The following is a 26314-nucleotide window of genomic DNA, read 5'->3' on the forward strand; positions in this document are numbered from 1 at the left end:
TCTCCAGCATTTATTGTTCATGGACTTTTGAATAATGGCCATTCTGACTGGTGTGAGGTGATACCTCATTGTAGTTTTGATTTGAATTTCTCTGATAATTAGTGATACTGAGCATTTTTTCATTTGCCTATTGGTCATTTGTCTTCATTGGAGAATTACTTGTTTAGGTCCTCTGTCCATTTTTGGATTGGGTTGTTTGGTTTTTTTGTTATTAAGTTGTACAAGCTGTTTTATATATTCTGGAAATTAAGCCTTTGTCAGTCACATCATTTGCAAATATTTTCTCCCATTCTGTAGATTGTCATTTTGCTTTGCTTATAGTTTCCTTTCCTGTGCAAAAGTTTACAAGTTTAATTAGGTCCCATTTGTAGATAAACAATAATTGCTCTTATTTCTATTGCCCGGGTAGACTGCCCTAGGAGAACATTGCTAAGATTTATGTCAGAGAATGTTTTGCCCATGTTCTCTTCTGGGAGATTTATCGTGTCTTGTCTTATATTTAAGTCTTAAAAAAACAAAGGGTTTAAAACAGCACTGCCTAAGGCTGGATGAGCCAAAAGGACCCCCTGTTGGTCTCCCAACATTAAAGGACCCCAAACAAGTCTGCTGTATTTACCCCAGTTTGGTGAAATTTTAAAAGCCAGAAGGAAAAAAATTATAGTGAGAAACCTGACCAGCAATTGCTTGAGGCAACAGTTAAGCCAATTAAATTAAAAATTGAAAAAGGACCTGGGTCCCTTGGCTCCATCCCTCACTGGGGAATGAAAGCCTTTTACACAAAAGTGAGTAAAATGACTATGCGATGGAGAGAAGTTTCCAGTTTCCCTTGATGCAGGAGTCCCACAACTGTGGTACCAAGGCCCACTGGTGGAAACCTGACTTTGGCTACACTTCGACTGAGAAAATGTAAAAATGTAAGGATTGAAAGGATTATTAAGGTGGGAATGTTTGAGTGGATGTTACGTGAAGAGGTTATACCGAACTGCCTAAATGTTTTATGGGAATGGATGTTCTGGCTGGCTGGGAACACTTCCCCTACCTAGTATTGTAAGGCCAAGACTTGTTGATGGGGTTCTGGTGGAAACTGTGGTTAGCGGTATTAGAGGTGATGGAATTGAGGTGACAGTTTGTAAGAGAATTAGTGTATCTGAACAGGCAGTGTGTAAGGTGTTTGTGTCTCCTTTGCCTGAATGTATTGTGGGGAAGGACATTGTGTCTCACTGGAGAATGTTTCCCCTGCCTAATGTTGTAAGATAAGGCATGTAAACCCACCCCTCAGGCAATGTTAATTGAACAAAGGAAACCTATAGAGTTGCCTGAACCCACACAGTGTGAGGTGGAAGCTAGTGACTGTTTCGATATGATAATTTTTCTACCTCTGAATGGTATTACCAAAACTAACTTGTAAAAGAGCTCTATTTAATTTAGGCTTAAAAGTAAATGCTTATCTATTCTACAATTTTGAAATCCCGTCTATCCCTTCCCACCCTCCACCCCCTTGGCAACCTGATTATAAATCAATAAAAAATGTTAAAAAAAAATTTTTTTTTTAAAAAGTAAATGCTTATGAATTTCAAATAATTCTAAATCGCAGACGTATAATAGAAAGTAACCCAAATGTTTTTCAAGTTCATACGATCTAAGATTAACCTTTAGTAAATAAAAACAAATTTAAAGTTATTGGTTTAATTAAAATAGGCATGTCTTTAGAGTTATCAGTATTAAATGTAAAACTTTTATTCTACCTATGTTTACCAAAAGTCAAATAAGTTCATGTTATCTCTGTTACAAAATTTGTCAGCAAGAAAAATAGCCTGGTTGACTTTGTCTAATGTCTCACGATGTTTTCATAGATAATCTTCACGTAATTATTGGCAACAAATGACTTTGATGGATGTGAGTGAGATAAAACTTAAAGTTAGCTTACAAAATCTTTTGGTAACTAAAAACTAGAGTTTTGCTAAGTTAAATGATGGGAATTCATTGAATGTCTAGATAATTTCCAAATAAGATAAAATACTGAGACATTACTTGCTAATTAAGTATACCTACTTTTGTCTTATTATAGAAAAACTAAAGATGTTTGGGTCCATTAGAAACATATCTTGTACCACACTGAAAAAAAATTACACTATGAGGAAATATGTTTCTAGAAACTATAAAATGTATTCATAAGTTTGCCAATCAAAAAAATACTGGTATAGCGAACAGTTCATAATTGTTTCCTTTTTAGTTTTCACTAGAAATGAAGGTTTCTAAGGGTTAATAATTCTAATTATTATATGTAACTAAAACCACTAAAACTAATTCTAATCTTTATATGTAAATAAAACTATGAAAATAAATAGGAAAAATATCTTCATATGCAAGAAAATTTTTTAAGAGTATAAGGAATGGAAATGCATGTTGTGAAGGGAAAAGAAAGTAATTTTGTCCTAGAGAGGTCTTAAAAAAAAGAGAGGGAAAGCTTGGGACAAACTCTGAATGTAAACAAGGAAGTTATAGAAGGTTTATGGGAAAGGAACTCTGAGAAGTTTTGTGCATGGTCAGGACTGGTTGACTTGGAATAGAATGAATTTAATTGAGCAAATAAATTTTAATATTGAAAGTAAGCTGAGGTAAAAGTAGAATTTGGTTTTGTTTCTCTGTTAGAAAGATAAAAGTCTGCTAATGATAAGGAAGTTGTAAAAGGTTTTTCTTTACCTCTGAGTAATCTGTCTAAAAAGCAGAGATTTTGTTTTATTAAAATAATTTCTTCTGTGTGTTTTTTAATCAGGTCTTTGATTGCTTAAACTGGGTCTTTTTTAATATTATAAGGGTTAAGTTTTTTTTAAAGAACTATTTAATTTTCTGTATGTGCCTGTGAACTCTTGTCACTTTGATTAAGTGAATAAGTATTATTTCACAGTGACTTTATTTGACCAAGTATTTTAAAACCTTCTGATATCTTTGATAAACTTCCCCAAATCAAATTCTAAGTGAAGTCATTTTGACCTCCATTGAACTTCGGGATTTTTCAGAGGACCCCTTAAACATCTCAATGGTTAGTTAAGATTAAACTAACTAGGGTTAGTTGGCATATTACATTACATGGAAGACACTGTCAAATAAATGATGATAAATCTTCTTAGGATATATTGCATGACTGAAGAATGTTATTAACATAAGTGTTCTAAAAATTATATGAAATTCAAAAAAATCTGATGTGTCCTGATAAAATGCTATCAGTCATAATTCTAGCTGTTATTTCAAAATGTTGTATGTCATAGAAATAACCACATTTCCTTGTCAACTGCATCGTAGTCAGGTCTCTAACCATACCATTTTGTCTTTTTGTCATTTATAGACAGTTATTAGTTTACGTTGATGCTTTTGCAAAACTGCTTCACCTTCAAGAAGATTTATAGAAAGGACTTTTTGACAAATATAGGTTTCTGATAATTTTCAGATTATACCACTGAACTGGGTAATATTACAGAACTCTGATGGAAACCTGATGACTTTGTAACACTGCTAACAAATGATCAAGATTAACCAGAATTAATTACATAGGACTGAATGAGCTGAGGAGTATGATTATAATTTTCATGGTTTTATGGTCTGAAATATTACTGGCTTTTTAATGTTTGTTTTCCAGATTAAGAAAACCATTCCTCTTATGCTAACTATGAATCACAGCAATTTGGTGAGTTCCACCTTTGTAAGCAGAATTGAAACATTTACCTTTCTCCATGCCTCATCCCTCCAGAATTTGGAAACCCTTAGAAGGCATTCTTGTTTCCATGGCAATATAGTTATTTCTATAAATTCACTAAGAATCTGTTCTCTTTGTAACAGGGCACAATTAGAGACATTAGTTATATTACCAGTACTTTGACTGGACTGTCACATTTGAGAATTGCATAGAATCAGATATAACCAGACAATTTTAAAGAACTAAGATTGACAATGGAGCCGTAAAGCTCCTTGGAAAAATACCCTGGTTCCCTGCTTACACGGTTCCCAGCAGTCTTACCAGGTAGGTAAGGAAAGTCACTTTCTGGCAGGCAGAGGAACCTCAGGATATTTGGGGGACCTTCAAGAAGAGAAGAATTCATTCAAAGCTGTAGCTGTTATGGGCGAGTCCGATGGCAAGTCCTTGACATAGCTTCTTATCCTCAAGAAGCTGTTAAAAGTTCTGGATTCTGGAGATTCCTATGAAAAGTTCCAGCAAAGCAGATTTAAAATAGGTCAATTGCTATCCTTGCTGAACTTAAATAAGTAATCAGGCCAAATGTAATGAAACTAAAGTTATTTCGCAAACAAATTAGTGTGAATTTGGCTATCTTTGGTAGAAATGAGGATGATTTTAGAGAAAAAAACTATATTTTAATTAGAAACTATAATATCCAATGAAGAACACACACAACTCAAGAGCAAAAAAAAAAAATGATCTTATTAAAAAATAGGCAGAGGAATCTAAATAGATATTTTTTCAAAGAAGACATACAGATGACCAACAGGCACATGGAAAGATGCTTGGCAACACTAATCATCAGGGAAAAGCAAAATCACGAGATCCCATCTAACACCTGTCAGAATGGATGTTATCAAAAAGTCTAGAATTAACAAGTGTTTTCAAGTATATGGAGAAAAAAGAATACTTGTGTGCTATTATTGGTGGGATGTAAATTGGTACAGCCACTATGGAATAGAAAAACTACCATATGATCTAGAAATTCCACTTCTGGGTAAAAACACTAACTTGAAAAGCTGTCTGCACCCCCATGTTCAATGCAGCATTATTTATAATGGCCAAGATGTGGAAACAACCAAAGTGTCTATCAATGGATGAATGGATAAAGAAGATGTGAGACATATATAATGGAATATTATTCAGCCATAAAAAGAAGGAAAAATCTTTCCATTTGTGACAACATGGTTGGATGTGAAATAAAAAAGTCACAGGAAAACAAATATGAATGCTCTCTCTTGCATCTGTGATCAAAAAAAAAAAAAAAATCCCAAAGACCAAAAAATTAAGAAAAAAAAAACTTGTAGAGACAGAGAACAACAGATTGGTGGTTGCCACAGGTGAGGGATGGGCAAAATGGGTGAAGGTGGTCAAAAGGTACAACTTCCAGTTATAAAATAAATAAGTCTTAGAGAGGTAATATACTGCATGGCAACTATAGTTAATAATACTGTATTGTTTGAGAGTTGCTAAAAGAGTAGATCTTAAAAGTTCTCATCACAAGAAAAACAAATTTGTAACTGTGTGTGGTGAGAGGTGTTCACTAGATTTATTGTGGTGATTATTTTGCAATATGTACAAATATCAAATCATTTTATTGTACACCTGAAACTAATATAGTGCTGTATGTCAATTATGTCAAAATCTGATGGACAAAGTTCTGAAGTAGAATTGCACTATTCCAATAGCTCTTGTATGTATACATACAGACTGTTCCCCAGATAAGAGTTTTTAAATTGTGCTTTCCTTGCTAATTGTTTTACAGTTAGACTGTAAATCCTTGACATTTAAAGACTTTGCACATTCCATTCACTCATTATGAGTCCTCCTGGTTGGAATTCAGGTAGGTAAGAGAACACATCTTCAAACAGCAAGCATCTTTGCAACTGGAAAAAGCACAGTTTGAAAGTGAAGGTCAAGATCTTAAGCAGAAACTTAAGACATAATGGAGTTGTCTGAAAAAAAGAAAGAAAGAAAGAAACTTCCTAGGAAATTAACTGTAAGACGGAATTGACTGCAATGAGGTAAAACTTCAGCCATGTGGTGGAAAAGCAGGATATACAATGAGCCAAAGGTCTTGAAGAAATGGGAGAAAATTTGTGTTACTAGGACAAATCCGCATTATTTTTCTTGAGGAGGGGGGCACAGGAAAAACCTTGAGATAATTGGTTGAGCACTCACTCTGCTGGGGAACAAAACAAAAACAACAGCTTTTAGAAGAGAAACGTTTGCCATGGACCGAAAATGAACTGAAGCAGATTTCTGACGCTCAGCAAGGATCCTCATGCCCAGATGTTCCAAAGGCAGCACTTGGCAGAGGCCCAAGAAGACCAGGGTCTCCTTTGCATGAACAGAGCATGGAAACCCAATGCATCACCTTCTGTAGCCCTCAGAGTTCCGTGAAGGGGGTGTGCCAGTACTGGCCCATTTTACAGATCCTTGGAGAGAGCCTGAGTAACCCTGAGGCTGTGTGGCTGGTGTGGGCTCAGCAGGGCCTTCCCCCTCACCACCACACACTGCCCCACCCTGCTGTCCTCAGGGATTTCCATTAGAACATCAGCCACTGGGGCGACCTTGACCCAGGGAGCATTTTGTAGGGCCCTGCAAGTTCAGATGGGCCTGGCACTACCTCTGAGTGTTGCAGTGTTGACAAATACCTTAGGGGTGACTCAGACAAGCCTGTGCACAGGTCCTGTCTGGGGTGCTGTGTCCTGCCCTGGCCTCTGGCCTCCACACTCCGGAGAGACAGCCCACGAGTGAGCACTTTGCTCGGGTTCTGGCTCCAGTGGGCGAGAGGAGCAGGTGCCCTGATGAGGAGGCGTGGCCCCACTAAGGGGTCAGGTAACAGACTTCAACATCAGGACCCTGACTCTGGGACAGCAAAGGTCCTCCACATTCTCCAGAAGGCTGTAAGAGATGACCCCAAGAAATCTATGCTTCTCTCATGTCTGCCTGCCCCAACGTGCTCCCAAAGTGACCCTCAGTGACTCACCAGCTCTGTCCGGTGACCTTTGGTCTCAACCGGATATCTGGGATGCTGTTAAATCTACCCCAGTGCAAAACTGCTGGAGGAGGCAGGCAATAAAGCAACAGTGCTTCAGGCTGGGTGGGCTTTTCTGTCCCAGGCCTTGATCTGAGATTAAGGATTAGAGCAGCCAGGAGGTGGCCTTGGTGGGGAGGGGTGGGTCTGCCCCCACCCTCACATCTGAGCACAACTGCAGCCCCTCTGCTCCACCTCTGACAGGAGAGGTCTCCAGACCCCCTCTGAGGGGCTTCCTCCCCTCTGGGGCCTGTTGCCCCATCAGGTAAGTGACAGTAAGGAACTGATGGTGTTTGTGCCCCTTTTCACTCTACAGTCCGACCAGCACAGGCCTAGGCCACGTGAGCAGCAACAGCAGCAAGTCAAAGGGGCGGGTGGCCAGGGCTGCAGGTGTGGACGGAGCAGGGCCCTGTGCGGGCCTCACTGCTGGGTCTCCATCTGCCAAATTCTCTGGGTCCAGGCGGTGCCAAAACCCAGTCACTGGCAATGGTGAGTGGGAAGGATTCACTCATCATCCCTCAGACTTGGTCAGTAGCAGGTGGAAGGCGGACCAAGGACCCTGGAGGAAATTGCTCAGTGGAGAGCGAAACGTCCGCCCTGACCTGCAAGTTCCACGTGCAGTTAGTTGTTAGTTTCCATGCACAGCGGTTCCTGTTTATGCTGCCTGCCAGGAGTTGTAAATAGAGCCTATTAAGATAATAAAAGAGTAGGTTTCAAAGTTTATCTCCTCTGGTCCCAGTCTTAAGAGAGAGATTTCTCCTTCCAGGAGACAGCTGATTGTGGGAGGAATCTGGTTAATTTAAAGACAAACTGATCTGAACACAAATGAACAAAACAAAAATATTTGGGAGAGAAACTGGCTTGCCCGACCCTCCCCTTTTTGTGTGGTGTATCCAAGCTTCATTGCTTTAAAAGAAAGGTGTTTAATAATTACCTTCGTTGACCTCTGTACCTTCTGGCTTCCTTCTCTCCTGGGCATGAGACATGGCCATTCCTAGGGCGTGACTGTGCAGAGGCAGGTGGTCAGCCACACCGGGCAGCTCCCTGCGCTCTGCGAGGTCAAAGAGGAGGTAAGGCCTCTGGGTGACGGGAAGGCTGGACACTCTCCTGGCCAGGGACCCTAGCGGGACTTGATTTGGAGGAAGGGCACAGGAAAAGACCGCTACCTAGTTCATCCTTGAACTGGTTTTCCTCAGCAATGCTGTTCATTCTTTGCATCACTCAACGAAAAGAATATCTATATCATGAATCCACTGTGTGCGAGGTGACTTCAGCCTGGGAAGTAATTCTGAGAAAAACCTTCCTGCCTCGGGCTTGATTCCACTAAGTATATCCCAGTATGTTTTAATGTAGTTCTTTTTACTTTTGGAAAAAAAAAAAAAAGTAGAGGTAGAATGACTTTCAGGTGTGTCATTGCTGAGGCTTAGGAGACAGAGGGCGGATGTGGGAGGGCGGGGTGGGGGAGCCCAGGGTCTCACGGGGCAGGTCGGAAAAGAGCTCAGAAGCCCAGCTGCCCAGGGCCTGAACGGCTGTCAAAATTTTGCTGAGACTGAGCAAAAGTGCAATTGACAGCTGCACGTTCCCCAAACAGTAGCTAATCATCTGTCCGCAAAGGCAGCGCCCGCTGAACCACAGGTGCCTCTGCTGGAGCACTTGCCGAGTGGACGCCCGTGCCCTCCTTGCAGCCTCCAGGACTGGCAGGAGGGGAAATGGAGGAGGCCAACCTGAGAAAGAGGAGAGAGGAGGAGAAGTCGATCCAGAGCAACGAACCCAAGACCACAAACCTCCAAAAGGAGGTAAGGCGGTCCCCGGGGCCGGGCCCTTCCCAGGTCCAGCGGTGGCGGGGCGGTGTTGGGGGCTTGAACTATTCTCCCATCCCTATCCCTGATGGAACAATTCTTTGCACCTACCTCTTTCCCTCTTGCCCATGAACTCAGCATGTTCTCATGAAGTTAATACATGTGTGCTTCTGTGTGCTGGGTAAGCACTCAAGGGGCTGGCGTTTGCCCAGACCAATAGCCTGTTCTCGGATGGTCAGAGGGGACTTCTGATGTCTGAGTCCCCTCTATGGCACCTTCACCAAATATCTGTTCCTCATGGTTGAATACCTTCCCCCAAGAGAAACTGCCATTCCTTCTTAGTGAGTCTAGCTGGGGTGGCGACTCTGACATGGGTGTGACATAGGTGATCCCTCTGGGCTGGGCTATAGGAAGGGTGGGATTTGGAGGTGCCTGCGGCCTGGAGGGGCCTGAGTGTGTGGCAGATGGAGCTGGGCCTGCAAGGAGGGGGGCGTGGGGGGAGCAGGGCAGTGCAGGTGGGATGGAGCTCTGAGTTCCACGCTGTGCAGTGATAGTCCCAGGGGGATGGGAGCAGCAGGCGATGGGAGTGGAAGGACAAGCTTCAGGCTCACAGGATGAGGAGCGAGGGCCCCAGAGCAAGGTCAGATGGTGTCGAGGGCAGGACCTGTGGGCTGGGCTCTGGGCAGAGCCTCCGGGAGCTCCCATGCCTGGCAACGGAGGAGATGGGGGAGGGACTAGGGGCTTAACCAGGGGAACGACATGGCTTGACTGTGTGTTGGCCTGGGATCCTGGGTCCCTAGGAGTCGGCTGATGGGCAGCAATACCCTCCTTTTGGCCATGAAAACAGCCCAGCTGAGCTAACCCCCAGCATGCCCTAAACTCAGCTGGGCAGCTTCAGGCCGAATGCAGACCTCAGCAAGGAAGGATTCTGGAGAGCCTGAGGCGTTGGTGAGCCAACCTGGCCGATAGAGGAGGGAAGCGGAGATGGCCCAGAGGAATGGAAGTCGACACTGCTCCCTAGGACCCCTCCTCTGACTGTGTGTGTCCCTTGGTGGCAAGTTACAGCTGGGGTCTTCCACATCCTCTGGGCTCTAACCCCGGGTGCAGCCTCTAGCCAGACAGACAAGCACATACACGTTTCACCTCGGGCTCCAGAAATCAGGCTTCCCAGGGCTAATGTTGTAAGTAGGGGCCTGCATCAGACATTTCCTTCCTTAACAGTGTTATTTCTTGATTCATGTATAATTTACAAGCAGTGAAGTGAGATCTTCAGTGTTCAGACTGATGAGCTTGACAAATGGATCACCCCAGAAAGTTCCCTCTTGCCCCTTTGCAGGTGGGCCCCCCGCCCTGAGTGCTGTCTCTGCGGTTAGCTTTGCCCGCTCTGGATCTGCATAGGAATGGGTCATACGTGTATGTCTTGTTGGTAGCATGTTCATACTCTGCAAAATGACATCCGAGAAAGTTCACAGCCCCCGAGGGTTTCTGTCCCTGAGGCCTCGTTGCTCACCGCCTACAGCCCCGCTCCCCTATGATGCCTCAGGCCAGGCCCCCAAAGCCCTGACTTCACTCTTAGTTTTGGAGGAGAAGCCCCATTCGGCCCTGCCCAACTAAGAGTCTTGTCCCGGGGGCCCTTCTCGTTGGTGATTGACGCCTTTACCATCTGGTCCCCTTTGTCGAGGGCCGTAAGGGTTGGCGCATGGAACCTGAGCCAGGTGTACCCCGCACTGGCTGTGAATCCTGGGGAGTAATGTAACCTTTCTGTTCCTCTGTTTCCCCCTGTAAAATGGGTATGGTAATGGCAGACCGGCCTCATGAGGATTAATCGACTTAATCCATACAAGTAAAGCCCCAAGAGCGTCGCCCTGGGGCTTTCCTCCACTTGGGGCCGGCCCGGCCACATCGAGGGCAGGAGGGAGGGTGGGAGAAAGAGGGCTGCGTCTGGGCGTCTGAGCCCCATCCGGGCGGCAGCACTAACTCTCCTCTCCCCTTCTCCACATCCAAGCTGGGCCTGTTCAGTGGCATCTGCATCATCGTGGGCACCATCATCGGCTCCGGGATCTTCATTTCCCCCAAATCTGTGCTCAGCAACACGGAGGCTGTGGGGCCCAGTCTCATCGTATGGGCGGCTTGTGGGATTCTTGCGACACTGGGTAACGAAGGCCCCCCTCCCTGGCGAACACCCCCTGTTGAGCGTGGGACAGGCTATCAGACCTCTCTCTGCTGCTGCTGGGATCCCCTTCAACGCTTGTGAGCAAATAGCCATAAACTGGGCTTCGCAGAAACGTCCAATGGTCACAGCTCAGGACGAGAGACATGGTGGTGGGCCCCGGGAGCACAGTTCCCACGTGGGGAGCGGGGTTCCCTCAGTCAGGGCGAAGCCTCACGAGGGGCCCGGGGTCCCTGCTCCTCTCTGTGTTCCAGGGGCTCTGTGCTTCGCGGAGCTTGGCACAATGATCACCAAGTCGGGGGGCGAGTACCCTTACCTGATGGAGGCCTTTGGCCCCATTCCTGCCTACCTCTTTTCCTGGACCAGCCTGTTCGTCACAAAACCCTCGTCCTTTGCCATCATCTGTCTGAGCTTCTCTGAGTACGTTTCTGCACCCTTCTACTCAGGCTGCAACCCTCCTCAAATTGTCGTTAAATGCCTGGCTGCTGCTGCCATCTGTGAGTACCCGTGTGAAACCCTGGGCAGGGTCAGAAAAGTCCTGGCACAGATGATGTGGGGAGACTGGCTTGAGCTCCTGCATATGCAGAAAGAGGCCGAGTGGGCCTGGAGGTGCTGGTGAGGAGCAGGGCCGGGACTGGTCTTGGCCCAAAGCCTGGTGCCCTTTGCTATCCCACCCCTGTGCTGCAGGGCCATCAGAGCTGTCAGGGGTGGAGGGTGGCAGTGACTGCAGGCTGTCCCACAAGGCAGCACTTGGCTGGGGCCTGGCTGTTTCTCCACTGTTCTTGGAGGGAGGCAGCCCCGGCTGGATTTCCAAGGTGCATTTGATGGGTGTGGTGGTGAATGGAGGAGGACGCAGGGGAGCCTGGGAGTGGAAAGGAGACTCCTTCCTGGGCCTTTAGAAAGGAGGAAGATGCTAAGCCCACAGACCCAGAACATTGCCCACTTCTGCCTCTTCCTCCCAGTGCTCATCACCATAGTGAACGCGCTGAGCGTGCGGCTGGGGAGCTACGTCCAGAACGTGTTCACAGCAGCTAAGCTGGTGATCGTGGCCATCATCATCATCAGTGGACTTGTCCTCCTGGCCCAAGGTGACCTTTGGCTGGAGGGCTGGGTGGGCTCCACACAGCACAGACCATCTGGAGGTCTTGCTCCTAAGTATACCTGTAAGGCAGGAATTCAACAGAAGCAACCTCAGTTTCCCAACTTTTCAGAGTCTGTTTAATAACCTGAGGTCATAAGCCACCCCCTTCTTTTACCTGGAGATGATGCCAAGTCCCAGTCTGGTCGGCTGACACCCACTATTCACTGTCTGGCTTAATTACAGGAAATACAAGGAATTTTGAAAATTCTTTTGAGGGCCCAAAACTGTCTGTGGGAGCCATCAGTCTGGCATTTTATAATGGACTCTGGGCGTATGATGGATGGTAAGGCACTCTTAAGACGGCACATGCCTGGTTGTGGGTTTCTTGAAACTATCTTACTGAAAACGTGTGAAAAGCAATGCCATCTCCTTTTGGGGTTTTTGCGGGACCCTAATATCTCCCTTTTGTCAAGCACCCCACCCCTCACCCTTCTGCTCGCCTCGGACCCCAGAGACACCGGGGTACCTGCCCCTTTCCCAGTCACGCATGTGGCACCAGCCCTGGGCACAGGGGTCTGTGGGCCCGCAGTGGTGGGGCCCTGTGCCGGAAGCATCACCAGACACAGACAGGCTCAGCCGGACTGGAGGCAGTGAGGGCTGCCAGGCACTGGACAAGGCAAGAATATTCAGTGGCACTTCTATTTCAACCTTGCAAATACTAGTGTGGTCGATGAAATTCTACTTACGTCTAGTGGCCATCCAGGACGCTAGTCTTTCCCTCATGCAAGGCATTTGCAGGTTCATTCTCTTTTCAGACAAAGAATCTTCCGCTTTTTTTCAAAGCACTCAAATTACTCCCAGTAATTGTTGAAAATTCACATGATTCCCCCGGAGGGCAAAGACTTACCAGCTGACGATGTGCAGCTTAGTCATCTCACCATCCCCAGGGCTTCCTCCAAAAGAAATTACCCTGGAATTCCTACAGGGGAATTTTCTCTATGAAGCGTAATGAGGCCAACCTTTATTATTTTGTCTTTCATAATCTTCGCAAAGAAATTCCAAGTTATGTTACTCATGTTACTTTTCTTTCTCTAGGAATCAACTCAACTATATAACAGAAGAACTTAAAAACCCTTTCAGGTAGGAAAGTTGAGTCCAGCCAGAAGGCAGTGGACAGGCGAGCGTATTTCTCTCTCCCAAGCAAAAAGTGGAACTGCGTCCTCCCGGCACTCCACCCCCGCCTTCCACACGGATGGGTTCTTACAAGCTCATTTGCACTCACGGGAGCTCGGTTTTGGATAGTGGGATGGTTGCTGAGAGGAAGGAAGAACTCTAACTTTAGATTATCTTGCTTTATAGACAAGTCACTTTTACTGCTCTGGAGTCTAAAAAGGGAGAGTTCTTTCTCATTTGAAAATGTCACATGTCCCCGCAGGTGGCTCTGCTGTTCCACAAATTCCCTGCTTCTGGGTGGGCCTCAGGGAGGGCAGCTGTGACCCAGCTGTGAGCCCACCACAGGGGGCAGGGGGAGGGCTGGCCGGGGCAGGTGGGAGAAAGATCTAGACGAAGACCAACTTGTGAGTCTCTCATGGGATGCTCTGGTCTGCCTCTGAGCACCTGGGTCCCCGCCCCTCCCAGAAACCTGCCCCTGGCCATCATCATTGGGATCCTGCTGGTGACAGGGTGCTACATCCTCATGAACGTCTCCTACTTCACTGTGATGACAGCCACCGAGCTCCTGCAGTCCCAGGCTGTGGCCGTGGTGAGTCCCAGGGTCGGGGACAGGCCAGGGATCCACGCTCACCATGAAGGAACCTCATGGAAGCGGGGGAGGGAGATAATCGTCTAGGAAATGGGGAGTGTGAACAGGTTAGAGCAACACCAGAGACCAGCACGGAGATCCAGGCCACCAATAGGTGGCAGGTGCTGCTTTCCCAGCCTGCCCGGCCCCAGGCAGGGGTGGAATGCACTTACAGGAGGGCTGGACTTAGCAGGCTTGGGGCTTTGACGGACAAGTATGAGCGAGAGAAAGCGCAAGGGAGTCGCTGAAGGACGGAGTTATAATAACAGGTTGTGGAATTTAAGCCAGGTGAGGAGGGAAGCGAGGACAGAAGGATGGGTGTGAGGGACAGTGGGAAAGGTGGGTGCAGTCCACGCGCTACAGGAGGCCTGGAAATGAAACTAGAAACAGGCAGTTGACTAAGATGGGGAGCGTGGAGAGATGCAGTCTTGGTGATGAGGTCACTGAAGGGAGAACAGGCGGCTCAGGTGGGAGGGAGACCAGGTCATTCCAGGTGAGGGAGAGGCAGGGGTGTCAGGGGATGTAGCACCCCAGTGAGGTACGACAGGGGGCGGTGGAGAAGAGGTTTCCATCACCGTCAGTATTGGCATAGGAGCGAGGCCATCATATCCCCAGCTGGCTCTCCACCTTTCCTCTCGCTCTGGAGGCAGCGTCTTGGAGCCCATCCCTGGGTCCCGGGCCATCGGGGGGTCAGGGGCGTAGCTGCTTGCAGGGTCCATGGATCCTGGGGCGCGCTCAGTCTCAGGACTCACCGGCTTCTCTCGCAGACGTTTGGTGACCGCGTCCTGTACCCCGCTTCCTGGGTCGTTCCACTCTTCGTGGCAATTTCGACCATCGGAGCTGCTAATGGGACCTGCTTTACTTCGGGCAGGTAGGGCCCGGCACCCACCCACAGCTACGAGGTCCTCGGGGCTTCGCCAGACTAAGTTCTCAGCACCCACAGGGACCAGAAAGCCTGCACGGACTGGCACGGGCGCTGGGCCTGGTGGGGTCCCGGGGCAAGGCGGGGCTCAGTGACCGACGGGGGACCGGGGGTGGGGGCGGGGGTGCTGGGAGGGAGAGAGAGGTTTGCCTATGGGAATCTTCACCTAATGAGCTTCCTTGAACATCTTCTCATGTTGATACACACACAGTCTAGATCAGGCATTGGCAAACTCTCCTTAAAGGGCAGATAGGACAGATTTGAGGCTTGCAGGCCATGTAAGTCTGTCACAACCACACAGCTCTGTCTTTGCAGCATGAAAGGAAACCAGCCATGGTCATGTTCCACTGGAACTTTACTTACATAGACAGGCACAGTTTGCCAGCCCCGGCCAAGCCTCTGGCCCCTACCGGTCTGGAGGCAGCAACTGTGTTGGATTCCACTTCATGATGTAGCATAATTTCACATCACCTCCACTCATGGGCTGAGTGCGGGTGGTTTTCATAAGCACTGCGGCAGCAGACACTTGTGAACTGGTCTTTGCCCACCTGTCCAGTGTTCTGAGTAGATAGAGTTCTGAGAGTGAAAGTGCCAAATGTTTACACTTGAAAAATGAAATATATACGACAAAATCATCCCTTAGTGCTAGTCCTCTCACTTCTTTAAAAGTGTTTCGGCTATTCTAGGTTCTTTGCATTTCTATCTGAATTTTAGAATCAGCTTGTCAATTGCTACAAAAAAAAAAGCCTTCTGGGATTTTGATCAGAAGCGCATTGAATCTATAGATCAACTCGGAGAGGACCAGCATCTTGAAAGTATCAATTCTTCCAATCTATGGGTGTGGTCTATCTCCCTGTTTATTTAGATTTTCTTTAATTTTTTTAAAGTGCTTTTTTTAGTAGCAATTTTCAGTATACAGTTCTTGCACATAGTTTGTCAGATATACCCTGAAATATTTCATACTTTTTCATGCTATTATAAATGGTATGTTCAAAAAATGTAAAAACTTTTCAGTTTCTGATAGTTTGTTGCAGGTATATAGAAACACAATTTAAACAACCCTATTGAGATATAAATACCATAAAACTCACTTTGTAATTCTGCAATTTAGTGATTTTCGTAAATTTATAAAGCTGTGCAAACACCACAATCCAATTCTAGAACATTTCCATCACTCCAAAAATTTCCCTCACACCTGCTTTTATTAATCTCTCCTCCCACCTCCAGCTCTAGGCAACCACTGATCTGCTTCTGTGTCTATGGCTTTGCTTTTTCTAGACATTTCATCTAAATGGAATGATGTAATATGTCATTTACCTCTGGCTTCTTTCACTTAGTGTATTATTTTTGAGGTTCATCGATGTCATAGGGGGTATCAGTTCATTCATTTTAATTGCTGGATAGCATTCCATTTTGTAGATGGACGCTTCATTTTCTCATTGACCAGCCAATGGCCATTTGGATTGTTTCTAGTTTGGGCTACTGTGAATAATGCTGCTGTGAGCATTCCTGTGTATGTCTTTGTGTGGACATATGTCTTCATTTCTCTCAGGTAGATTCCAAAGAATAGAATTGCTGGGTCATATAGTAACCTTGTTACTAACTTTTAGAGAACAGCTTACCTGCTTTCTAAGTGGTTACTCCATTTTAATTTCTATAAGCGATGCATGAGAGTTCCAGTTTCTCCAATTCCTCACCGACACTTGGTATTATCTTTTTGATTAAAGTCATTCTACTTTAGTGCCTTCTTACCGCAGCAGGCAGTGCGTCAGCCTCATAAAGTCATTCTACTGGGTATGTCATTGTGGTTTTAATTCACATGTCCCTAATGACTGATGATACTGAGTATCTTTTCGTGTGCTTATTAGCCATTCACATATATTCTGGTAAAACAGCTATTCAAGTCTGTTGTTCATTTTAAAAAGTGGGCTTCTTGTTATCCTATTACTGAGTTGTACACATTCATCATATATTCTGGATGCAAGTCCTTTATCAGGTATCTGATTTGCACATAATATCTCCTAATCTATGGCTCATCTTCTCATTTTCTTAATGGTGTTTTGAACTCCAGTGTTTTTAACTTTGACAAAGTCCTGTTTCTCAGTTTTATTTTTCATGTGTCATGCTTTCATTGCCATATCTAAGAACCTTTGCCCAATGCAAGGTTACAAAGATGTTCTCTTCTGTTTTATCCTAGAAGTTAATTAGGTTTAGCTCTTACATTTACTTATATGATCCATTTTTGAGTTAATTTTGTATAATATACCTGTTCAGCTTGGGGGTTGGCCAGTGGCTTGAACTATATTGAATTATGTTGGATATCATTTTGATGAGGTCAAATCTAAGATTTTTACTTACTGGTTTCTGAGTTTTCTGTCTCACATAGACAAACTTTCCTCTCTACTTTCAATAATACCCACCTATGTTTTCTTCTAGCATTTTACTTTAGCTCTTTGATCAATCTGGAAATCATCTTGATGTGAGGCATAAATCTCACTTTTTTCCTCCCAAACCTTCACCTGTTGTCCTAATATTATTTATAGAATAGTCCACCCTTTCCCCTACTGGTCTGAAATGCCATCATTATCATTCCAATCTGATTGGTCCACTTGGTTTCACTGATAGGTCCTTTCCTGTGCTATTACCATACTTACGACATGTTTCACAGTTTGAGCAATGTAAAACCTGGTAGGACTCACTTACAGTAATTTTGTCAAGTTCCAGAAGTCCTGCTTGCATTTTGAGTGCCTGGAATTTATATATTGGTTAGACTGATGGAGCTGAAACAGTGAATTCACAGCATCATCTTGGGTCTAAGTATCCCCTCCGTGTAGCAACTCCTTTCCTCCCAGTTGCACTGACTTGTTCTGGGAATTGACTTAATACCAGGCTTATGTCTTTTCAAAGTTCAAATATGTAGTTTTAAAAAACTGGCCTTTTGGCCTTTGTATTCATGGCTCCTAATGTCACTGTATTGTCCTCAGAGCATGTGACCTTTACCATATTACTTCAGAAGTTTTAAGACTTCCCTCGTGACTTACTGCCATTTGTATAAATGTTTCCCATGGTCTTGAAAATAACATGTATTCTATTAACTTCTTATAGATTTTTATGTTATCTTTAAGCTTCTACCTTGACAGTTCAAATTTTATGCTTACAGTGGATTTGTCAAGTTTTGCCTTCTGTATTTCAAGAGCTCCATTTTTTAAAAAATTTATTTAGGTATAGTTGATTTACAATATTATATAAGTTTGAGGTATACAATGTTGTGATTCATAATTTTTAAAGATTACAGTCCACTTATAGTTATAATAAAATATTGGGTATATCCTCTATGTTGTACAATATATCCTTGAAGTTTATATTATACATAATAGTTTGTACCTCTTAACCCCCTAGCCCTTCCTTACCCTTTCCCCCTTCCTTCTCCCCACTGATAACCAGCAGTTTGTTCTCTTAATTTGTGAGTCTGTTTCTTTTTTGTTATATTCACTAGTTTGTTTCTTAGATTTGTCATATAAGTAAAAATGTACAGTATTTGTCTTTCTCTGTATGATTTATTTCACTAAGCATAGTACCTTCCAGGTATATCCACATTGTTTCAAATAGCAAACTTTTATTCTTTTTATGGCTGAGTAGTATTCCTTTGTATATCTATACCACACCTTCTTTACTATTCATCTGTTGATGGACACTTAGATTGCTTCTATATCTTGGCTATTGTATATAATTCTGCTATGAACATTGGGATGCATGTATCTTTTTGAATTACTATTTTTTTTTCAGATATATACCCAGGAGTGGAATTGCTGAATCGTATGGAGTTCTATTTTTAGTTTTTTGAGGAACTGCCATACTGTTTTCCACAGTGGCTGCACCAATTTACATTCCCACTAACAGTGTATAAGGGTTCCCTTTTCTCCACATCCTTGCCAACATTTGTTATTTGTGGTCTTTTTGATGCTAGCCATTCTGACAGCTATGAGGTGATATCTCACTGTAATTTTGATTTGCATTTCTCTGATGCTTAGCAATGTTGAGCATCTTTCCATGTGCCTGTTGGCCATCTGTACATCTTCTTTAGAAAAAAAATGCCACCCATTTTTTAATCAGGCTGATGTTGAATTGTATGAGCTGTTTATATATTTTGGATATTAACCCCTTATTGGTCATACCATTTGCAAATATTTTCTCCCATTCAGTGGGTTGTCTTTTTGTTTTGTCAGTGGTTTCCTTTGCTGTGCAAAAGCTTGCAAGTTTAATTAGGTCCCATTTGTTTATTTTTGCTTTTGTTTCTTTTGCCTTAGGAAACAAATCCAAAAGCATATTGCTACAATTTTATGTCAAAGAGTGTTCTGCCTATGTCTTCTTCTAGGATTTTTATAGTCTCTGGTCATACATTTAGGACTTTAATCTACTGTGAGTTTATTTTTATATATGATGTGAGAAAATGTTCTAATTTCATTCTTTTACAGTCTTCCCATCACCACTTATTGAAGAGACTGTCTTTTCTCTGTTTTATATTCTCACCTCCTTTGTTGTAGATTAATTGACCATAAGTATGTGAGTTTATTTCTGGGCTCTCTTTTCTGTTCCATTGATCTATGTGTCTGTTTCTGTGCCAGTGCCATGCTGCTTTGATTACTGTAGCTTTAGTATAGTCTGAAGTCAGGGAGCATAGGTATCTCCAGCTTTGTTCTTCTTTCTCAAGATTGTTTTGGTATTCAGGGTCTTTTGTGTTTCCATACAAATTTTAAAATTATTTGTTCTAATCCTATGAAAAATGCTATTGGTATTTTGATAGGAATTGCACTGAATCTGTAGATTGCCTTGAGTAGTATGGTCATTCTAACAATGTTAGTTCTTCCAATCCATGAACATGGTGTATCTTTCCATCTATTTGTGGCATCTTCAATTTATTTCATCAGTGTCTTACAGTTTTCTAAGTACAGGTCTTTTATCTCCTTAGGTAATTTTATTCCTAGGAATCTTATTCTTTTTGATGCAATTATAAGTGCTATTGTTTCCTTAATTTCTCTTTCTGACAGCTCATTGTTGGTGTATAGAAATGCAACAAATTTTTGTGTATTAATTTTGTATCCTGCAACTTTACTGAATTCATTGATGAGCTTTAGTAGTTTTGTTGTAGGGTATTTAGGATTTTCCGTGTATATCACATCTGCAAAAAGTGACAGTTTTACTTCTTCTTTTCCAATTTGGATTCCTCATTTCTTTTTCTTGTCTGATGTCTGTGGCTAAGACTTCCAATACTATGTTGAATTAAAGTGGTGAGAGTGGGCATCCTTGTCTTGTTCTTGATCTTAGAGAAAATGTTTTCAGCTTTTCACCGCTGAGTATGATGTTAGCTGTGGGTTTGTCATATATGGCCTTTATTATGTTGATACCCATTTTCTGTAGATTTTTTTTTAATCATAAATGAATATTGCATTTTGTCAGAAGATTTTTCTGCATCTACTGAGATGATCGTATAGCTTTGATTCTTCAATTTGTTAATGTGATGAATTATACTGATTTGTGGATATTGAACCATCCCTGCATCCCTGAGATGAATTCCTCTTGATCATGGAATGTGTTGTTGGATTCAGTTTGCTAATATTTTGTTGAGAATTTTTGTATTTATGTTCATTAATGAAATTGACCTGTAATTTTTTGTGTGGATGCTACCTTTGTCTGGTTTTGGTATCAGGGTAATGCTGGCTTCACAGAATGAGTTCAGAAGCATTCCTCTGCAATTTTATGGAACAGTTTAAGGATAAGTGTTAATTCTTCTCTAAATGTTTGGTAGAATTCACCTGTGAAGCCATCTGGTCCTGGACTTTTGTTTGTTGGGAGTTTTTAAAATTACTGATTCAATTTCATTATTGGTAATTAGTCTGTTCGTATTTTCTATTTCTTCCTGGTTCCGTCTTGGCAGAGTGTATATTTCTACTAGATTGTCCATTTTAATGGCATAAAATTATTCATAATAATCTTTTATAATCCTTTGTATTTCTGTGGTGTTGGTTGTAACTTTTCTTTTTTCAATTCTGATGGTATTGATTTGGGTCCTCCCTTTTTCTTGATGAGTCTGGCTAAAGGTTTATTGATTTTATCTTTTCAAAGAATCAGCTCTCAGTTTCATTGTCTTTTCTATTTCTTTTTTCTTTTTTTAGTCTCTGTTTCACTTAATTTTGCTCTGATCTTTCAGTTCTTTCCTTCTTACTAATTTTGGGTTTTGTTTTTTTTTCTAGTTCCTTTAGGTGTAAGTTTCAGTTGTTTTGAGATTTTTCTTGTTTCCTGAGGTAAGCTTGTATCACTATGAACTTCTTAGAACTGCTTTTGCTGCATCCCATAGATTTTGGATCATTGTGTTTTCAGTTTCATTTGTCTCCAGGTATTTTTAAAATTTCCTCTTTGATTTATTCTGTGCTGATACAAATGTTTGTACTACGTTTGTCTTTTAACCTTCCTATTAGCTTTGATAAAGGTTGATTTTCCACCTCTACTGTATAATCACAAGGGCTCCTGTTATGTATATCTTCTTGTAGACTGTCCCCTTTTTCAGTAGGAACTCTCCTTCTTTTTGCTGTAAATTGTATTCTGATATTGATATTGCCGTCTTTTAGACTGCTGCTCTTGGTTACATGTCCCTTCCCTTTTATCATCTACTTCTCAGTGTCATGGGCTTTGGCTTGTGTCTCTTCCAATAAACCAGACCTGAAAGTCTCTAGCTGGGCAAGTGGAATCTGATCACAACTGATGTGATTACTGCTACAGCTAGATTAATTTCTAACATATTCCTTTGTGTTATGTTGGCTTAAAATCTTACCCTGATTTATTAACCATCAAATTGCCTTTATCCCTGTTTTTCTTCTGCTGATGTGGGTGGAAGTTATATTTCTATTCTTTTAGCAGTTACCTTTAAATTTTAACATGAATACCTAATACAGTCTATAACTGTCTCAGTTCTCTTCCATCTCTTGAGGACTCTCCCCTTCATATCATCTTGTATATCAGCTACTTCTTGTTTGCAAACCAAACCAATTCTCCTAAAAAAAAAAAAGTCTGTCATGACAGAAATTTAAAAATCCAATACTTATATACATACCAACATGTTTTATTGGTCTTTCCTTAGCATTGCTTCTTCAGTCAACTCCTTCTGAATTCCAGCTTTTGTCTGAGTCCTTTTTTCTTGGAGTACACTTTTTAATAGTTTTCCATGAGGACTAAAGAACAGTAAATGTCTGTAGTTATTATCTAAAAATGTATTTTGCCAGTAGTTTTGAATGATAGTTTAGCTATGCAGAATTCTAATCTGAAAACCAATTTCCTTCCATCACTTTGAAAATGTTAATTCTCATTCTGATTAGTCCTAATTTTGCAGTTAATGTTTTAAATTTGGTATCTTAAAGTTTTGTTTTGTTTTTTACTTTCCACTATAATGTTTATATCTGGGCATGTTTTTATTCATCTAGAACTGGATTCAGTTTGAAGGCTCAGGGTTTTTCAGTTCTGTGAAGTCTCTCTGCTCTTCTTTGAACTTGTCTTACGCCATTCAATGTATTTGAACGTCTTCCTCTGTTTCTTCTCTTAATTTCCTCTCTACACTTTCCATTTCTCTATGTGTCATACCCAGATCTAGCTTTCTTTTCATTTGTATCTAATTTATCTGTTCTTAATTAAAATTTTAATTATAGTGACTTTTTGTTTTTTAGGAATTCTGTTTAACTCCCCTTCCCTTTTTCTTTAATATTTTAAATATAGCCTTTCAGATTCCTGAATAATCAGAAGTTCTTAGGGGAGGTGGTGAGGTAAGCACTGGGGTCCATAGACCCTGGACTAGTTTTTACATTTGCTTTTTGCATAACTTTCAGGACACAGATCAGGTATCTCCTCTTTGAAATTGCCTCCCCAGTCCCCTCAGGTGACCCCACTGCAACAGGCTGCATTCCTCTAAGATGCATTTAACCATCTCACTTACTTCTGTAAAACTCAGTCACCTCAGGAGGCTGGACTCCTACCTGATGACAGCAGGGTCACAACTCAGTCCCTTTCTCTGTGGCCTCAGCAGCAACGCTCAGGACACACTTGCTGGGTGATGGTACTGCAGCCTGCACTCACATCGACTAACTTCCTTATTCCTGCCTTTTCAGACTTGTTTACGTTGCAAGCCGGGAAGGCCACATGCTTAAAGTCCTCTCTTACGTTAGCGTCAAGCACCTCACTCCAGCCCCGGCCATCATCTTTTATGTAAGTATGAATTCTGCCATGAAAACACCCCCTTAAGGCAGAGGTTCCTCAGTTTGGATGATGGAATAAACCTGATCACTAAGCCCAGTGATTTTCAAATGACCCAGGTCCCCCTAGTCCTCAGGTATATAAACAGGTACATTAAAAAGTTCAAGACAATTCAAATAACTTACAACTTTTGCTCCTTGTTCTGAATTTATCCATGAAACTCACTGAATCTTCCAAGCTTATACCCTCTACATGTCCTTCATGCACATTTGTATGTTCTTGATCTGTGGTAACAGACCATACAAGAACCCACTAGCTTCTGGGGAAGGAGGAGAAGGCATTTTTCAAGGTGGCTACTGACAACAGCGTCTCATTATGGTCCACTAATTCAGAAGTCTGTGGGATCCTTGTGAAGTAAAGGCCCTTTGACACCTTCTGATTGGGTTTTTTTGTGGGCCATGACCCTTGATTGTGCCTTGGGCACCTATGGACCGTCCTCAGGGCCAGACTCTTCCTCCCATCCCCAGAGGAAAGCCCCTTAGTCTCTGTCAACCTTCTCCCTTTGAAGATCAGTAAAACAGACCCAGAATTACAAGGCTCTTGGAATTACAAGTCCGGAGCCATGCAGATAATGCAGTCAAGACCAGACCGAGACAGCCCAGGTTTTATAGAGCAAGGCCCTTTCCTGTGATGAAAACTCTCTGGAAGGAAAATTCGTAATTAGGAAGCTGGTGCAGTAGACGTACACATTTTGTTTCTCCCCTGCTTAAAACCGCAACTTCAAAGAGCCACAGATTTCCCAAGCCCTTTCCATCCCGCCTCAAAGAGAACACCTGTCACAGCCAAAGTCTGGGTCAACCCCAAATATAATGGGACACATTGGAGGTTTCCTTCACACGAAGGTGTTTGGCCACAGGAAAAACTACTTCTTCCGTCTTTTGTGAAGTGGTAAGTACAATGTTTTCAGGTACAATTGACCTAAGAATTCCTTCTTTCTTCTAGGGCATCATAACAACCATTTATATCATCCCTGGGGACATAAACTCATTAGTCAATTACTTCAGTTTTGCTGCATGGCTGTTTTATGGCCTGACGATCTTTGGACTGATTGTGATGAGGTTTACAAGGAAAGAACTGGAAAGGCCTATCAAGGTAGGTCTAGCGCCCCAGGGGTCACAGGTGGCTTTGAGTTCTTGCAATGAATTAGGTAGAGGTAACTTTTAAATTCTAGGAGCAAGTTTTCTAGTCCCAACCCGATTCTTCTCTTGAATATCACATTTTAGAGTGGAGTTTGCCCTTCAGTTCACTTTATATTATAGTTTTTGATCCAGTCAGCCATCTCATTATTAATTTATTAAGGTTATCAAGAATACCTGTGACCTGTCTCTCTAACTGAAGCGAGATGTCCCATTCTGAGATCTCTCATGCACGCACTTTCTGTGGGCTGGTGGGGACCTCTGATTCTGGCCCAGGCCCACTCCTGTGCACATAACCACTAACAGTCCACCTCTGCAGTCTGTTTGGGGTCCTTCCCACCTCTCTCCGTGGCTGCTGTGGGTCCATATACCAGTGAGGAAGAAGAATGTATTTTGTTTCGTTGACGTTAGGGGCTTTTTTTGCTTTAAAAACATGCTATTTATTCTTATGATAATGACAAGTACAGATGTAAGAAAAAGGTAGGCAAGTGGAGGGCTTCAGCAATTAGGACAAAAATAATGTCTTCAGCTTTAGAATTTTGTTTCATAAATTCGGTTAGAAGTATTTCTGGCACGACTATCCCCAAGTCCCCGAACTCAGCTGAGACCTGGAGCAGACTGCTGGCATTAGGCGGCTCCACCTCAGTCAAGCATCCAGCAGGCAAAATCATGATGATCGTAGCATAGATATTTAAACCTGCACACAGTTTCCCAGACAGAAATTAAAAGGATTTGAGAGGAAATAACTGAGACTGAGAAAAAGAGATTAACATGTGTATAATTGGAGTCCCTGAAGACAAAAATGAAAGTAACAGAATCCTTAAAAGTTATGACTCAAGAGACATTTCCTGAGGTAGGAGAGGGGACCACAAAGGGAGGGGGAACTTGAACCAACACACTGAAAGGCATACAGTGTAACTGAGAAATCTGAGCCAGGATGGGCAACAGAGAAACATATTCTGATAAAACTGTGGAGCTTAAAAAAAATGCTTTGGGTATCCATCTCCTCTTTCCTGTCTTCCTCCACCCCCGTTCGCTTATAATGGAAAGAAAATAATATAATCAATCAGCAGCACTTCACATCACAAGGCAGTGGGTAACATGCTTAAGATATTCAAGGAAAAAAATGTAAGTTAAATATTTTATATCCAGTCAAACTGACCCTGAAGAATAAAGTTACCAATGAAAGAACTCAAGGGCATGTATCATTGTATGAGAACTTCCGTCCTAGGGAATCACTAGAGAATGAACTTCAGAAACCAGAAAGTCATCAGCGCAAGGTGAATATATTCAGTCAAAAGACTAAGACTGAATGATGAGAGATAAAGGTAGCAAAACAGGGTATAAACGTTAAGGACTGACAACGTCATACAAGGAAAATGGAAGAGAAGGCGGGTGAGAGTATGCCGGACAAGGAAAATATGCCCGAGAAGCTGTCTTACGAATCCATTAAAGGCAGATGCGGGGGAAAGAGAAGAATTCCTAGCTAATTTCATTGCTGCTTATTACGGACAATCTGAAAAAGAGAAGCCCAGGGTATTATATCTACTGTAACTCTCAGGATAAAACCAGTATTTATAGATACCAAAAAACGTATCCAAAACAAGTAAGTGCACACACACATACACACAAAAGGCCAGTTCATAAAAGAACCTGCATATAAACACTTCAATAGGAAGACAAATCAGCATATTTTCCTGGGTGATATTTTCTTGGTAGAATGCTTATTAGGGTTTTTTCTTATTACTGCTGTTTTTTGATTATTCGTTTTTAACATCCCGAAACTTTATAGAATCTACAAATCATTTAATACTCTCATTTCTAGCTGATAATCACATAGGGGAAAAAATGAATATTTGAATTCCCAAAATGCAACACTATTTTTAATACATGTGTGAGAAAGGTTTCAAATGGCATTCCAAATCCAACCCAAGTCAGGATCACGTGTAGGCATACTAACAAGTGTGAGGCATGTGTGTCTCAGATATTGGGAAACATGTTATTGCATTAAAGGTAACCATTTACTAAAAATCATACTAATTGATCACAAGGAAATCATTTTTTAAGCAGTTTACTTCCAGGTATAGTACAGGTTGGAGATAACATATACACTTATTAGCTTTTCGTTATATTTGAAAACACTGGTTGGAAATCTGGAGTTTCATTTGATATGTAAATTTTCCCACTTAAAATAAAGGAAGTAGCCCCTGGCCAAAGTCTTCCCATAGAATGTCATTCTTTAAGGGCAGAAAACTGACAGTAAGTAAAAGATGCCTATATATGGAAATATAAAACTACAGAGACCAGACTTACCAGTTATATAAGTAAATTGGC

The 26314-nt window shown here is 42.6% G+C and overlaps 1 protein-coding gene across 7 annotated transcripts in view; it reads left to right on the forward strand.

The window, feature by feature from the left end:
• The window catches only part of SLC7A9 (solute carrier family 7 member 9), a 35310-nt gene that overhangs the window by 2336 nt on the left and 6660 nt on the right, over nt 1–26314 (forward strand). Inside the window, exons 3-13 of one of the 7 annotated variants that reach the window (XM_074369846.1) lie at nt 3638–3685; nt 8459–8569; nt 10578–10725; nt 10997–11239; nt 11705–11830; nt 12067–12166; nt 12919–12963; nt 13462–13585; nt 14392–14495; nt 22700–22796; nt 23787–23936. In XM_074369846.1, the coding sequence (XP_074225947.1) occupies nt 3659–3685; nt 8459–8569; nt 10578–10725; nt 10997–11239; nt 11705–11830; nt 12067–12166; nt 12919–12963; nt 13462–13585; nt 14392–14495; nt 22700–22796; nt 23787–23936 (1275 nt within the window). In that variant the 5' untranslated portion in view covers nt 3638–3658. The other 6 variants (XM_010950036.3, XM_010950034.3, XM_074369848.1 and 3 more) reach the window with 6 other exon arrangements.

The sequence above is a fragment of the Camelus bactrianus genome, chromosome 9 (genome assembly GCF_048773025.1).
Source record: "Camelus bactrianus isolate YW-2024 breed Bactrian camel chromosome 9, ASM4877302v1, whole genome shotgun sequence".
In the NCBI taxonomy this organism is placed as follows: Eukaryota; Metazoa; Chordata; class Mammalia; order Artiodactyla; family Camelidae; genus Camelus; species Camelus bactrianus.